This window comes from Mastomys coucha, unplaced genomic scaffold (assembly GCF_008632895.1).
Source record: "Mastomys coucha isolate ucsf_1 unplaced genomic scaffold, UCSF_Mcou_1 pScaffold22, whole genome shotgun sequence".
NCBI classification, from domain to species: domain Eukaryota; kingdom Metazoa; phylum Chordata; class Mammalia; order Rodentia; family Muridae; genus Mastomys; species Mastomys coucha.
The window spans coordinates 604,404-621,544 of NW_022196905.1; the positions used below are offsets into that span (position 1 = coordinate 604,404).

General features: G+C 39.5%; 2 protein-coding genes across 3 annotated transcripts in view; one reads left to right on the plus strand and one right to left on the minus strand.

Annotated features, from left to right (window-relative positions):
* Positions 1-9,449, minus strand: part of Asb3 (ankyrin repeat and SOCS box containing 3) — a 98,657-nt gene extending 89,208 nt beyond the window's left edge. Inside the window, exon 1 of one of the 2 annotated variants that reach the window (XM_031341989.1) lies at positions 9,255-9,449. The gene's annotated coding sequence lies outside the window, so the exon portion shown is untranslated. The remainder of the gene's footprint in view (positions 1-9,254) is intronic. The other variant, XM_031341988.1, reaches the window with a different exon arrangement.
* The window catches only part of Erlec1 (endoplasmic reticulum lectin 1), a 32,896-nt gene continuing 25,201 nt past the window's right edge, over positions 9,447-17,141 (plus strand). The window contains exons 1-3 of the mRNA XM_031341993.1: positions 9,447-9,822; positions 14,765-14,869; positions 16,073-16,153. Coding sequence (XP_031197853.1) covers positions 9,661-9,822; positions 14,765-14,869; positions 16,073-16,153 — 348 coding nt within the window. The 5' untranslated portion in view covers positions 9,447-9,660. The remainder of the gene's footprint in view (positions 9,823-14,764; positions 14,870-16,072; positions 16,154-17,141) is intronic.

Genomic DNA, 17,141 nt, shown 5'->3' on the forward strand with positions numbered 1-17,141 from the left:
AGGGAGAAGGGAGGGGTAATAGGGAGGCAGGATCAGGTGTGAGGAGAGACAGGAGAGAGACCCAATGGGCTAGAAGAATGAATGAAAATCTGCAGCTACCTCGGGTGGTGGGGAGGGGAGAAACATTAGGAAGTCCCAGAGATCTGGGATAGAGAAAGCTCTCAGGACTCAATGCTGAAGAAGATCTTAGCCAAGACGCCTAAGTAGGGACATGGAACCTAAAGAGGTTACCTCCTGTAGCCAGGCAAGACTCCCAGTAGAAGGACAGCGATGCCAACCCACCCACAAAACTTTCCACCCAAAATCTGTCCTGTCTAAAAGAAATGCAGGAATAGAGCAGAGACCAAAGGAAAGGCCAACCAATAACAGGCTCAACTTGAAACCCATCCCATGGGCAAGCAGCAATCTTTGATATTACTAATGATTTTCTGTTACACTGGCAGGCAGGAGCCTAGCATAACTGTCTTCTGAGAAGCTCAACCCAGCAGTGGACTGAAACAGAAGCAAATAGCCACAACCAAACATTAGACGGAGGTCAGTAACACTTTTGGAAGAGTTGGGGGAAGGACTGAAGGCCTAGAAGCAGATGGGAACCCCACAGGAAGACCAACAGAACCAACAAACCTGGACCCCTGGGAGTTCTAAGAATCTGAGCCACCAACCAAAGAATATACATGGGCTGGAACAAGAACTCTCTGGCACATATGTAGCAGACAGGAAGCTCAGTCTTCATGGCTGCCCTGTCTGATCTCAGTGGGAGAGGGTGCACCTAATCTGACATAGACTTGATGTACCAGGATAGAGGAATTATCCAGGAGGGGCCCACCCTCTCAGGGGAGAGGGGATAGTGGGAAGGGACTCGGTGAGGGAGGGAAAGCAGCATTTGGGTGCAAACAAATTAGTTAATTCATTTTTAAAAAGCAAACAAAATTTCTCAACTAATACAGAAATATTTCACATGGAAGAATACAGTAGAAAGCTGTCCTTTCCTGTTTTTCTGTTTATTAACTAGCTCCTTAGCACTTTACTATATATATACATACATATATATATATACATAGAGAGAGAGAGATAACTATATTAAGTATTTTCCAACATTTTCAATATTTACTATTCCAGCCAGCATTCAATGTATCTGGTACTATAGAAGAATGCTACCATTAATTAATACCTAATAACATAAGTGCTTTACATAGGGAAACATTTTTTTCCTAGTTTTCCAGTTTTTAAGAACTCCTCTAAGCCTGTTTCTATAATCATTTGCAGTCAGTTACAAACCTAAACACAGAAATCTATATATCTTTAAAACACAAAATCCTACAGTATATTTAAAAATCCACCAGAACCTAGCCTTTTTACTGTCCAGCATCTTATACTCAGGAGACAAAGAGATTAGCATGTTTATACAAAGATGTCCAAGTTAATTTTACAGCTGTATATCTGTTCCCACTAATAAAATGACAAGATTGACAAGCTTCAGCTCAAAATCGCAGGTCAATCCGAAGATACAGCTTTCCATTTTACAAACAAATCATGATCCTAAGGAGTCTGAGATTCCCCAGGGATGTTAAGCTACTATTTAATAAACTTAAATAAGTTACAAAATATTAAGTGCTGGGATTAAAAACATGTACCACCTGGCCAAGCCTAGATCTTTCTACTCTTATTCTAGTCAACTATTATTGTTGGGGTTTTTTTTTGTTGTTTTTGTTTTAATTTATTTTTATTTATTTTGTGAGTACACTGTAGCTGTACAAATGGCTGTGAGCTATCATGTGTGTGGCTGCTGTTGATCTCAGGACCTCTGCCGGCCGCTCGCTCCGGGGTACTTTACTGCAGCTGTCTTCAGATGCACCAGAAGAGGGCGCCCGACCTCATTACAAGTGGCTGTGAGCCAACATGTAATCCCACCATGTGGTTGCTGGTATCCGAACTCAGGACCTTCGGAAGAGTAGTCAGTGCCTTACCCGCTGAGCCATCTCGCCAGCCCCGGGTCTTTTTATTCTCAAACAATACATTCATTTGTCAGGTGGCTAGGGACCACCTAGACATGACTCCATACAGAAAAGTTATTTAGAGAAGCAGGCAGTGGCAGTTTTCAACTCAATTTGAAAACATGACTTGATCTATTTTGTCAAAACTTATTTTAAAAGTTTGATTACAGGCATGCCTGTTCCCCCATCCCACAACGCTGCCTGTCTCCCTGGAAGTTTGCCCTAACCAAGGACACAGATGAAACCCATACCCCAGTAACCACCCAGCTAGGATCCTCACAGAGCCCAGCAGACATGGGATCTGTCCCGCCTTGCCAGAGCCCCATCACCCTTCCAGACTGCATCTTCACCTGCACCCACCTACAGATCAGCCTGCCTGCACCCCCCACCCCATAGCCCAGTCTGTATGCCAGGATAGCATACCAGGGACACAACACTGCCTGCCTCCCAGGAGGCCTGCTCTAATCCAGGTCACACAGCTCCTCCTGCCTCTGAAAAGGCCTGCTCCAATCAGAAACACGCAGGCCAGGTAACACCCAAGATAACCAGATGGCAAAAGGCAAGCACAAGAACATAAGCAAAAAAAGCCAATTTGGCACCATCCTACCACAGCAAGCACTGGCTACCCTAACACACTTAAACAGCAAGATTCTGAGATAAAATGCCATCTTATGCAGATAATAGAGGCCTTTAAGGAGAATATAAACAATTCCCTTAAAGAAATACAGGAAAACACAGGCAAACAAATAGAAGCCCTTAAAGAGGAAACAAATAAACCCCTTAAATGTAGGAAAATACAATCAAGCATGTGAAGGAATAGAAATGGGACCTCTTGAAACTGCAAAGCTTCTGTAAAGTAAAGGACACAATCAATAGGACAAAATGGCAGCCTACAGATTGGGAAAAGATCTTCACTAACCCTACATCTGATAGAAGGCTAATATCCAAAATATATAAAGAACTCAAGAAGTTAAGACTCCAAAAAACTGAGTAATCCAATTTAAAATGGGGTACAAAGCTGGGCGGTGGTGGCGCACGCCTTTAACCCCAGCCCTTGGCAGGCAGAGGTAGGCAGCTTTCTGAGTTTGAGGCTAGCCTGGTCTACAGAGTGAATTCCAGGACGGCCAGGGCTACACAGAGAAACCCTGCCTCGAAAAAACCAAAAAAATAAAAAATAAAATAGGGTATAGAGCTAAACCAAGAATTCTCAACAGAGGAGTCTCTAATGGCTGAGAAGCGCTTAGAGATGTTCAAAGTCATTAGTCATCAGGGAAATGCAAATCAAAAAGACCTCTTTATAAGAAATTTAAAATTTACTCTCAGCAAACTCTGGAAATTCATGTGTAAAATCCCAGCACTGACCTACCTCTTGATCTTTATCTAATCAATTTTATAATAGCCTTATTACCTACACACCTACAACAATGCCTCCCAACAGACTGATGAATAAGTGTACAACTTGCTGTCACTGGACTCATTAAGAGCTGCTTCATTACAGCTAATTCCCTTTACAGAGAAATGAAATCTGCAAAACAAACAGGATTTCATCTAGACCCAAGAAACAGAAAGTTAAATGAAAATTTAGGTTATTTGTTGTTATACCATTCTGGTGAGGAAAAGTCTAGAAAAGACAAAATAAATTACTAAGACGTTTGTCAGGGGTTTTCCCAAAATAATTCCTAGGCTACAACATGGAATAAATACAGACTCAGGACAATGCTCTACATATTTACATCCAAAATCCTCTTCGGCCATATGTTTTGAATGACAGATGTGTGTCCCCCACAGGCCCTCATTGCTTAGTATTTTGTCCCAGCTAGTAGCTCTTTGGGGGCAGGGGGTGGGGGTGGATTGAGAACATTTGGAGAAAACATCGCTGCTGAGAAGTAGAGGGGGTACCTGAGGGCAACAGTCCAGATGTGCTTCCCTCGAGAGCCCCCTAATTCTTGATCCCCAGGCATGTGGCCATTCTGCATATCAAGCTCCAGCAGCTGGCAGAAGACAGAGAACTGCCTCAGTTGCCAGGATTCCCTGCCAAGATACTTTCTGAGCTAGAAACCAAAATAAACGCTTCCTTTCGTGAACTGCTTCTGTCTGGTATTTGATCACAGCAGTGAGAGAAGCAAATGACATCCAATATGACATGATGGCACCAATGTAAGGTAAAATAAGATATCATTACAGATAGAATACAGCCATTAACACCCAGGAAGACTCGCTTTCTACCAGATTCTTGGAGTGATAAGGTTATCCATACATTCCTGAAGATTTTCACACTCAGTATGTCAATAGCTAAACATGTATCTAATTTAAAAGTCTAGACTAGTCGTTCTTAACCACAGCCTATTTTGTCTGCAGAAGACATTTGAAAATGTCTGTGGGTATTTTTCAGTGTCACTGGGGTATGGAAAAGTCAGCAACTGTTATTGGCATCTGGTAAACCCAAGGCAAGCATACCCAATAGCAAACATACAGAGTATACACAGTATAGCACTCCACACAAAGTCTAGTTCCTGCCAAATTACCAGGTATCAAGGTTGAGAATAACTTGTTCGAACCGCTCCAAAACACAAGAGTACATTGCTTTCATTAATATCACTTTGCAAGTTCTTGATCTCTATCCAATCCAGTCATGTCTTAGTTGGGGTTTCTATTACTGTGATGACACACCATGGCCAAAAGCAACTTTGGAAGGAAAGAATTTATTTTAGCTCACAGCTTTTTAAGTCCATCACTGAGAGAAGCCAGGACAGAAATTGGAGCAGAAGTCATAGAGGCAGGAACTCAAAGCAGAAACCTGAAGGCAGGAATGGGAGCCGACACAGCAGAAGTCACTTACTGGTTTGCTCCTCATCACTTGCTCATCCTGTCTTATTATTATTACAGCTGGGACAATAAGATGGGCCCTCCCACATCAATCATCAAGTAAGGAAATGCACCAAAGGCTTGCCCTCACACCAATCTGGTGGGACATTTTCTCAACTGAGGTTCCCTCTTCTAAAAGGTGTCTAACTTGTGTCAATTAGATATAAAACTAGCCAGCACAAGTCAGCTCCATCTTTATTGATAATCCCATTCTGTGTTGTCACATACAGTGCTCACTTACCATCTTACACAGCTTCTTAACATTGTCTCACCAGATGTTCAATAAGTTATCCTTCCTGTGACATGTACCCATACCCCCCCACATATTGTATATATTTACATACAATAATAGTACAATTTTAGAACAGAAATTGTTATTGTGTGCATATAAATAAAAAGTATGTCTGATTAAACCTCTCCTATATTAACTGCTATGCTACCTGCTTTTGTAGATAGACTGCTTAAGCCTCTGCTTCCTTTACATGACATTTTCCCTGTGTGTCTAAGTACAAATTTCACTCTTCGTAAAAAGATTTTAGTCATTGGACTAAGGCCCACCCTAATTCATTTTGACCTCATCATAAGTTGAATTACAGCTATAAATATTTTACTTCCAAGTAGTTTATATTTGGGTTCTGAAGATTAGGAAATGTCTACATACTAGCAATGTCTACATATTCAACATACAACAGCCCCCACAATCACTTTTCCATACAGCAACCATAATGGTCTTCCTTAGTGTACATCAGGCCTTGTCACTGTCCTGCCTACAGGGCTGTGCTCAAGTGACCTCTTCCTGCCTCTCCAATACCATTTCTTGACACAGTCTTCTTGCACGCCAGCTAGACTGGCCTCTCTATCCTTCAAACAAGCTGTCTTAGTTACAGTTTCATTGCTGTGAAGAGCCACCATGACCAAGGCAACTCTTATTTAAAAAAAAAAAAAAAAAAAAAAAAAAAAAAAAAAAGTATTTCATTGGGGCTGGTTTAGTTTCAGAGGTTCAGAGCATGCAGAAAGGCATGGTGCTGGAGGAAGAGTTGAGAACTGTACGTCTTTTTTGTTTTGTTTTGTTTTTGTTTTTTGTTTTTTTGAGACAGGGTGTCTCTGTGTAGCCCTGGCTGTCCTGGAACTCACTCTGTAGACCAGGCTGGTCTTGAACTCAGAAATCTGCCTGCCTCTGCCTCCCAAGTGCTGGCATTAAAGGCGTGCACCACCACCTCCTGGCAAGAACTGTACATCTTAATCTGAAGGTAGCCAGCAACTTCCTTCCACAGACAGCCAGGAGGAGGCTCTCTGTCCCACACTGGGTGGAGCTTAAGCAATAGGGGCCCACAAAGCCCACCCCCACAGTGCCTCACTTTCCAACAAGGCCACATGTTCTAATAGTGCTACTTCCCAAGGGCCAAGCATATTCAAACCACCATGCAGGCCAACCTCATTCTTTCCTCAGGCTTCTGCCTGGACATTTCTGTGTAGTTGTCCTCTTTTCACCATTCGAGGCAAATAAGAAGTGCTACTTCCTCCCAGGCACCTACCTGCTTAGGTAGGAGTCTACCTGCTTAGGTATAAAACTACTTACCAAACGCCATACACACCAGTGGCATTCTCTTTCACATAAACCTAGTTTCTTTGCAGCAATTAGAGCTTATTTTACTTACTTCTTCCTTACTTAACCCTAAGCTCCACTGACAGCATATTCAATCACTATAATCTCAGAGTCTGCAGCAGGGACAACTATTGAACACCTCAGACACCAATTATTCAATTACTCCTCTAAGTCTCCCTCTTTTTTCTGTGGTCATTCAAACATTCAATCCATTTGGTCATCTCTATTTGCTCTGTATGCTTGAAAAACAGACATACCCTCAAATGATTCCAATGCAGTGTCTCATTGGAACCTCAAAGAATTCTGACCTCCCCAGCATGTGAGAGGCTTGGGATTATAAATTCAAGGTCAAGGAACTGGAAAGATGGCTCAAAGGTACTAGCTGGTCTTTCAGAGGACCCAAGTTTGATCCCAGACAAACATCTGTAACTCCAACTCCAAAGGATCCAATACCCTCTTCTGTCCACTACAGGCACTGCACCCATGTGGTACACAGACACACATGGAGGCAAAATATCCATATACATAAATAAAATAAAATAAAGATTTTTAATGCAAGGTCAGTCAAGCTACATATAGAGTTTCAGACCAAAAAAGTACTGACCTATTTTTTAAAAGCTCAGACCCTTCTTTGACACTTACAAAACATTCTCTGAACCAAGTCTCTCTTCCTCAATAGTCCCAATGTCCTGCTGCTGTTTCTACCTCACCTTGTCCTTTGACCACACCAAAAAACACTAATGGACCAGCTAAACACTGAACACACTCTCCCTACTGCCTAATGAAATCTTAGAAACCCTGCAAGTTCCAGTTCTACTATCGCCTCCCCTGGGACACCTTTTTTGTCCAAGTCTGGAGTTCTTCAGTTCCATCTTTTTATCTTCATCCCACCACCCACTTAGTATGAAATCTACAGAACCTGATTCATTAGGATTATACTTCTTCATGCAGTAGAAGTATTTATAGTCATTATGATTAGCAGAAACTAAATAATAAATGTTAAATATTATTCTACCTAGTTAGAAATTTTAATGAGTCTAATACTATTATTATTATGTGTTTTGTGTTGTGCATATCTGTACATCTGTCATATCTCAAAATGGAGTTACAAATGGTTGGAGCCTGCCTACATGTGGGTGCTGGGACCCTAACAACCAGTCCTCTAGAAGAGCAGCCAGTGCTCTTAGTAACTGAACCATTTCTCTAGCCCCTAGTTCATAATTATTCATTTGTTGAATCTCCTGTACTAGAAAATGAGATACAAATGACAGGAGCCCATTTATTCTCTAGTTTACCAATCCCAACGCCTGACACATACTAAACAATAAAAAGAGCTAATGTAATGAACAATACATCAGTTCTAGAACAATATTGTTTTCTTTAATAGTGTTGAGTCTTTACCTTAGAGAAAATTTATATAGGGATGAAAAATGGACTGTTCTTCCTGCTTTTTGATTTGGTTCAAATTTGGGTATGGTGACATGACAGCCAGCCTTAACCTAATGGCACTATTTTGCCCACTGAAAAATGAAGTGCTCTATCTCAGTTGTTAGAGTGCTCAGACCTGAGTAATAATTTACACAAGTCCTCTGTGATGACTGAAGAAACTTAACATGGAGCCAGGCATCCCTTAAGGGCCATTGACTTTTTGCTCTGGAATGCCTGGAAGATCCTAATGGCCTGCACGTGAGATAAGAATCAGATAATGGGCCGGGCGGTGGTGGCGCACACCTTTAATCCCAGCACTTGGGAGGCAGAAGCAGTCGGATTTCTGAGGTTGAGGCCAGCCTGGTCTACAGAGTGAGTTCCAGGACCGCCAGGGCTACACAGAGAAACCTTGTCTCAAAAACAACAACAACAAAAAAAAAAAAAAAAAAAAAAAAAAAAAAAAAAAAAAAAAATCAGATAATGTGTGCTGTGAGGCATTAACGACTGCTTTGCTTTTGTAAAACTCACTATCACTAAGGGAAAGGGATAAAATGGTCTTTTATTACTATACCGTGAGAAAGTAAGAAACAACTTAAAGAAGTAAGACAATTTTCCTGATCAGATGTGCACTCTTTCAGATGTCCACCTTTAAAAACCCACCTTAATTCACCTTTTGCATAGTGTGGTGTACTTGCCTTCCTTCTGCAAACAGTAAGAATAACTTCGTTTAATCTAAATTTGAACTGAGTCTAAGTCTCTTATTTCTCCCAGTGGATTTGAACACCACAACTTGGGCAGTCCTTACCAAATTGTTCTATGGCAAACACTGTGAAATTCTTATACTGGGGATGAAAATATGCGGACATTATTTTTTTCAAGAAGGGGAGAAGAAACTTAAAACTTTCTGTCTATATGCAGTCTGCTGTAACTTTATTCATAACTTCACATTCACCTGGCTCCGGCCTTGACGTAAAGAAGCTTTCCGGACTCCTAATAACAACAGCCCAACAGTTGAGTCAAGGGAGGGAAGACCTCTCCTGAAGTAAAAATGCAAGACTGTAAAAGCCTAACCGCCCAAGTCTATGCCAAAGTCGAAGGACATGGCAGGTGTCACTCGGGTGTCCCTGAACACACAGAAGCTGAGACCGACGTGACAACATCTGCCGGCAAAAGAAACTAAGAGAAGCTTCTGGAGAGAAGAGGGAGAATGCAAATAGCAAAAGAGTGGAGGGTAGGCAGCTCAGTCGGAACTGTAAATTCTACTTCGACTCCGCACTGCTCTGTTCTCTGCTCGCTTTCTGAGAGCCGGGCCGCCGCCCACTCACCCTCAACCCCCGAGAGTCCCTTGCGGCTAGACTCACCTGGCCAGGGCCGCTTCGCCCAAGGGCCGTCTCCAGACCCGTTCAACCAGCGTCAGTCCCCAGCCTCCGAGTACGAGTCCAACCGCTAGGAAGCTACAGCAGCAACGCAACGCAACGCAACGCAAGGCAACGCGACCTAAGCGCGGGCTTCCGTAGGCCACCGCCCCTACGACCCCGGATGTTGATTGCTGCCTGCCCCGGAAGCGGTGGCCCGAAGCCCTTGTAAGGGCGGAGGCGGCTTTCTCCAGCCGTCCGGAAGGAGACGTGGCGGCGGTTGGGTCCCCTGCACCAAGGGCGCTTTGTAGTCCCGCCGCCGCCTCCTTCTTCTCCTCCTCCTCCTCCTCCTCCTCCTCCACCTGTTCTCCTCGGGTAGAGGAGGTTGTGACGGCGGCTGGAGGACGCGGCAATGGAGGAAGGAGGCGGCGGCATGCGGAGCCAGGTCCCCGGAGGGCCACTGTTGCTGGTTCTGTACGGTCTCCTGGAGGCGTCTGGCGGCGGCCGAGCGCTGCCCCAGCTCAGCGACGACATCCCCTTCCGAGTCAACTGGCCCGGTACCGAGTTCTCTCTGGTCAGTGCCCTCGCGAGCCGTAGCCTTCTCCCTCTTTCTGGCACGAAGCAGTCGGGCCAACCCTCAATTTCCCTAGCTTTTCCCTCCAGAACCCTTTTTTGTCCCCAAGTCGAAGTGTCTCCGTTCATTCATTAATTTGTTTAGCACACTAAGTGGATATGTCCTCCATACTAACTAGGAGATCCAGCGGTCACTTCATCTCCCCCCTTTAAATCTCATTGCGTTAGATCTTGCTTCTCAGCAGTCCACATCACCCTATCCACACAACCGTCCAACAGACAGGAGCCCCATCTCTATTCATTCTTCCTCTCCAACACACACTTCAAAACGAAATATAAGGCTTCTGGAAATCTTTTCCCTTAAGGCATTTGAGAGGGCTATTTGGTTTGAAAGGCATTAGTGAACTTGTATACGGAATACTACCGGTCATGCAGAATAAAGTAGAGGCTTGAATGTATTACCACTATTATTTAGGACTCTGGAACATGAGATAAAAAAGGATTTTATGATCGGTAATTAATTAATGAGTATTGTGTGAAAAGGCAAGAATGAAAGGGCCAGTGGTTGTGAGGCTCCCTACGTGAGTACTGGAAACTGTACTCACTCCTCTGAGAAGAGTAATAATGTGTTTCAATTTCTATACCATCTCTCCAGTCCTAGAATATAAGATTTTGGTGCATAATCTGATGAGAATGAAAATTCTATTTTGAATGAGTGTAGTACTGAAAAGTCTGTCCATGCGTAACTACTACAGACAAATTTATTTTAAAAGGTGATCTTGTGGACTGAAAATATAGCTTAGTTGTTAAGAACACTTACTGCTCTTTCAGGGGATACAAGTTTGATTCCTAGCACCCACATCCAGTGGTTCACAATACCATGTAACCCCAATTCCAGAGGATCTAGTGGTACCAGTCATTTTCCCATTGCACTCATGTGTATAACTACACACCCATACACATAATTAAAGAGAAAAATAAAATCTTTTTAAAGATTGTCCTCCTAGCTGTACTATATACTCATTTATTTCAGATTGACATCCCAGGAAAAGCAGAAGATTTTTTTTTGTTTAATTGTATTCAAATTATGTCATCATTCAAGTTGGGACAATTTTATTATATTTTTCACTTACTAGTCCATTGAGATATTACTAGGTAGTAACATAATGCCAAAATAATATGCACCAAGTTAGGTACCTAAAATATAATTCAGTGACAAAACATAGCCTAGGGCAGAGCACATTCTGTGCCTCAGCACCACATAGCATTCTGCTTGCCTTGGTTTTTCCTTGTGGTGTATTTTCATACTCCATTTATTTCTCTACCTTTCTGTTACATTCTGACCATATTCTTGAATTTGAGTAGTAAATATTTCTCTGGAAAGTCAAGTCTATCTTTGTACTAGTGATCTCCTGATATTTTTATTTTGTAATTCCATTAGTCTCCAGTGTTAAAACACCTGTGCAAAATATTACAGATCTGAGGAGATGGCAACAAAATCTAAGATGGGCATACGAAAGACTTGGGAGTTTTGTTTCTTTTTGTTTAGTTTGAATTATTTTAAGAAAAATCTAGATGATTTCTATAAATTGGGGAAAGAGCCATATCCTTGCACAAAAGTAAGCTTTTAGTGATTGATCTTTTGAAAATTTCAAATACTTCTGTAGTCTTAACACTTCCTTTCTAATTAAATAGTAATGTTTAATTGAAATAACTGCCTTGCATGTGGTTGTTGGTTATTTTTATGAATCAGTTGGTTGGATATGTAACTCAGCAGCTATGTGAACCAGGATAAAGTCTTTTGTCTACCATCCAAAATAGACACTGAGTTAAAATATTTCAAATTTTTTTCCTAAGTCTATTGTAGTTGTTTGTCTTGCTGTTGTTGAGATAAGGTCTTGCTGGCCTCTATCTTGAGGATATCCATCTGCCTCAGTGTCCCCCACCCTCAAAACCTGGGGTTCTGGATTATAAATACATACTACACGCCTGACTCTTTTCTAGTAATGTTATACTCCCAAAATATATGTAGTTAAGAGTATACCTTGTGATCCAACAAAGTTTTCACTATTGCATCCCCATTTTTGAAAACACACTGCTAATCCCAGCACTCAGGAAGCAGAGGCAGGCAGATTTCTGAGTTCAAGGCCAGCCTGGTCTACAAAGTAAGAGAAAGACAGCCTGGCTACACAGAAAAACCTATGGGGAAGGGACAGTAGGCCTCTATAAATTAATGAAAATTTTTAGCATCCAATATCTTCTTCCAAGGTAATGATAAGAACCCTACATCCATGCTCTCAAATAGGTGCATGCCTTTAGTCTAGCACTTGTGTTTGACACCTCCAATCCCAGCACTCAGGAGACATAGGCAGGCCGATCTCTGAGTTCAAGGCCAGCCTGGTCTACATAGCAAGTTGTGGGCCAACCAGGGCTATACAATAAGCCTCTGCCTCAAAAATAAATGAATAAATAATCTTTTGATAAACTAAAAATAAAAGAATTATCTTTCAGGCAGGATATGGTAGCACATTCCTCTAATCCCAACACTTGCTAAGTAGAGACAAAAAGATCAGAAGTTCAAGGCTAGCTTAGCTTAGATCATTATTTATATAGCAAGTTTGAAGCTAGCTGTGTTACATGAAACTCTGTCTCCAGAAAGTAAATACAATTTGACCCTACAATTCTTAAGTTTCAAATACTTTGATTCCCTCATCACCTAAAATGGCCTTTTAAACAAGGATTGTTGATCATAAAATAAATATACCAGTAATCTTTAGAATATATAATAAAAGCTAGCTCAAATATGTTAAAATAGTAATAAGCACACTCCTATGGAGCTAGCCTGATTGGTTCTCTGAGCTGTTTCATCTAGGTAGATAACATTTAGATTAACATTGGACAAGTTATTTAAGCTCTGAATTCAGAGTCCTTTACTGTATAATGTTATAAAATGGGTGTAGTGCTTCATTTTGATGGTGAATAAATTAATAAATACAAAGTAGTTAAAAGAGGATAGTTAGTTTTATATGTTCATATCTGCAGGTTCTGTATCTGTAGATATACCCAGTCCAGCATTCTCAAATTCTCAAGAGAAGGGAGCATATTCCTAAAATCCAAACCTCAGGAGGCTGAAGCATGATGATTAATTCCTGTGGATTAAAAAACATCCTGGATTCCATAGCAAATTCAGTCAAGACCAACCTGCAATGTCTAGGGAAAAAAAAAAACTGTCAACAATTTGGGAAACAAAGACAGGAAGATCTCTGAGTTGATGACCAGCCTGGTCTGTACAAGTTCCAGAACAACTAGGGCTAAGATCCTGTTATTGGGGGGGTGGAGAGGGAGGTGTACATACATGCAGAAAGAGGGAATTTTTAAAAAAAAACTTGTCATACCAACAAAAGTCAGAGAAAAACAATTAGGTCTAAACAGAATGTGTACAGACCTTTTCTCCTCATTCCCTAAAAAGAAAATAAAAAATAAAACAGTATAACATATATTTAAACATTTGCATTGCATTAGTGTTGTAAATCATCTAGATAAGATTTAAAATATAAAGTCGGCTACTGCATAGGTTACATTCAAGTCGATGCCATTTCTATAAAGGATTTGAGTATCAAATCTGGATGTGGAGGGCAGGAAGCCTGAAACTTATTCCCCAGGCTTCTAAGAGTTAATACTGCCTTCCTGTTTCTTTCGTTGTCATAGGAAAACATTACCCTATTTGTCATTTATATTTAAGGTTACATTGGTTCCAAGTAGTATTGGTTTAATTACTGAAAAGTTTTATTGTTAAAATGAGAAAAGAACAGACATACTTAAGAGTAAGAACCAAATAGACTGGATTTACAGCCAAGAAAGGTGAAAAGAAACTTGAATTACAAATTCAAATTATAAATTTCAAACTTGAAAATAAAATACATGTCAAAAACCAGAATTTTTTTAGTTAAATGTTATGTTACATTAAGTGAAGTGTTTGCTTAGAATATATGAGCAATGTACATTTGTTTTTATAGTATAGAAAACTTAAGGGTAGTTTTGTTAATATATGATAGGAATATAGCTATTATTCTAGCCAACTACATGTTTTTATAGTTTTGTTAGTAGTCATGTCTGTTTATTTTTATATTGTACTTTGTTGCTAAAGTGACAAAGTTACAACAGTCAGTAATGCCTATAAAGCCTAAAACACTTACTCTCTGGCTCATTACAGTAAAGTGTGCTAACTCCTGATATATATTCAGAAAAGATATTTCAGCACAGAGGATCCATGATAACTATTCTTTTTATAAGAACTTATTTATGAATAAATTTATATATTCTCCAAGTATGAAAAATAACTCCTTCACATTATATTCTAGTGTCCCACCCAACCAAATTCATAATACATCTGTGAAGTCCTAAGACTTGTCAGATATAGATGATTGCTGATAGAAACTATAGGTATTCGGTGACAGCATTCTTGTGATCATCTTGTCTCTTAAGCTAGGAGTATAGCTCAATGGCATGTACTTAGCATACATCTAGATCTGGATTCCATTTCCAGCACTGCCAAAAAAGTAGACCAGGGTAGACTAGAACTTAAATAGATCCACCTGCCACTACCTCCTGAGGGCTGGGCTTAAAGGTGTGTGCCACAAAATATAGCCTCAATATAGGTATTAGCATTTAAGATTCAACCTATTGCCTTATTAGTTTTCTTTTGCACCCCCAACTTTATTTTGTCTGTTACAATGGACAACAGTATACAGTGTTTTACCTCCACCTTATCATTTAAAGATGTTTACACTATTTTGCCTACCTCTGAAAATGTCCTTTAAAAATCTTCAGTTGAACTGGTAAGTTTTCTTGAGGAACCTTTGTTCTAACTAGCACTGGATGTATTCAGGGTAAAGCACTTTAACTAAAAAAAAAATAATGCATGTTTTTTATTCTATTTCTAGCCTACAACTGGAGTTTTGTATAAAGAAGATAATTACATCATCATGACAACTACACATAAAGAAAAATACAAATGTATACTTCCTCTTGTGACAAGTGGGGATGAGGTTTGTTTTATACATATATTGCTGATCTCTCTCACTAAAGATGCGTTTTACAACCTTATGATCATTTACCTTAAAAACGAGATTCTCAACAACCTTGTAGCAAAAAGTATTAAACTCTTATCACTGTTTTCTTTGATTTGGGAATTTATTTTGGAAAAATTAGCAACCAGGCAAGTGTGGTATTCACACCTATAATCTCAACACTTAAGAGTTTCAGGGAGAAGGATTATCATGAGTTTAAAGCCAGGCTGGACACATTGTGAGACCTTGTCTGAAATTACTAAAGGCAGGGTGGAATTAGTTATTAATGTTTTGAATAAAAAGCTAACTCTTTGCTTGTTTTCCTTTATAGAAATGGTGTTTGTAAAATACAATATATTTCAGTGTAAATGTAGTGCTTTCATAAAGAAATTTTTATAATAAATAATTCTCTAGGTACCTTATACTTTTTCCTACCTTAGCTCATGCCCTTTTCTTTCTCCTAAAATAACCTAACTCCTCTTATCCACCCTTCAAGGCAATGACTTCTTCCATGATGAGACAGGAGAGGCAGCATAGTGAGGTGTAAAGGACAACAGCCTTCAGCCAGTAGGCTGACGTATAGGCCACAGTTAACTATGCATCCCTGGGCCAGTTAGAAACACAGTTCCTCTGCTCAATGAATTGATTAAGCCAGTTTACATTTTCATGGTCTGTAAAGTACAAATATTAAACTCAGTGCTTTTCTTAAGTATTTTTCATATTTGAAATCTGTCCAAGACAGCTATTCTATGCTGTTTTAAACCCCCTTAAAACAAAATCCACCCACATAGCCACACATGTGGCTCAAGTCTGAAGTATGAAAACATGAAGGAAACTGAAAAGCACAATAGAACCATTCTAAGACTTTCATAGCTAGAATTTGGGGGACTATGGGTAATTAAAAATTCTGAAATAAGTCTACAAAGATTGTTCAGAAAACTGATACTTAAGAACCTTTTTAAAAAGAGAATGAAATGCTATAGAAGGTTTTTCTGTGGCTTCATTCTTTATTCTTCAACTCGTTTGAAAGAAGAGACATTCCATAGGTTCTTGGTCAAGTTGTTGACTCCCTTTCTCTTTTATTTTCAAGCATTTGTGATTTAACCATTGAATTAATACCCAAACAGCAGAATTGGATGAAGTTCTAGGAAAACTGCATATTAAGCTTATTTTTTTTTCTAGGAAGAAGAAAAAGATTACAAAGGCCCCAATCCAAGAGAGCTTTTGGAACCACTATTTAAACAGAGCAGTTGTTCCTACAGAGTAAGTATTTTATGTGCATTTGAAAGTAAGTCTCTAGCAGCCAGTAGATGCTTAAAATGGCTTTTCTTCATTTATTAGTTAATGTCACATTTTAAGTTAGGCACAAATCTTATTGCTTAATAGTGTGGTGTTCATTTAAATTCTTATATAGTACACAAGTATCAAAGTATCAGTTACTGAACTACTTTGAATGTTTTGGGGTTCAAAGCAAAGCTTTCTTGAATTTCCTGAATAGAGTTATAAAATGCTAATCACTATTTTTTTAAATTTTTATTGCATCATGATGAGAAAAGTTACATGATTTCAATTTATCTAAATTTGTTAACATTTAAAAACATATTTTAAGTAAATAGAATTAAATCATATTCTTGTTTTCCTTTTGTACCCTGACTTCTCCCAGAGACCCCCCTTCAATACCCACAATATCTTTTTTGTTATATTCCTTAAAATTTACAAAATATTACAGCAATAAAAATAAGTATTATAAACGTTTGATATAAAACAACAATCAATTTAACAGTCTTATGTAGATGCTCATCTACAGCAATAGTGAAAATACATTTTTCTCAATATAAATTTTAAATAACTCCAAACATATTAACTGTATACTTCAAAATAATATATCACTACTAGTATTTTCTTAAATGAACATAAATATATAAAGTCTTTTTGTTTGTTTTGTATTTAGTAGAATTTAAAATCTTGACTCTTAACTGTGGTACAAGCCCAAAATAAGAACAATTTTTAGACATTGGATTTCATTGTAATAAGGCTATACTTCAAAGACGCTCACATCACCAAAGGATTTTACCTCCATCGTAGCTAAACTGAGATTTGATAGTTCTGCTGCACCAAGAAATGAATTGTAGGCTCAATTTTTGGATACAGACTTCCTACTATGGTCAAAGCTATTTGATTTCAGTGAGTGACTTCATTCTCAGCCCACAGAGAACAGGGTACATTCATTTAAGAAATGGTATAGGTATTA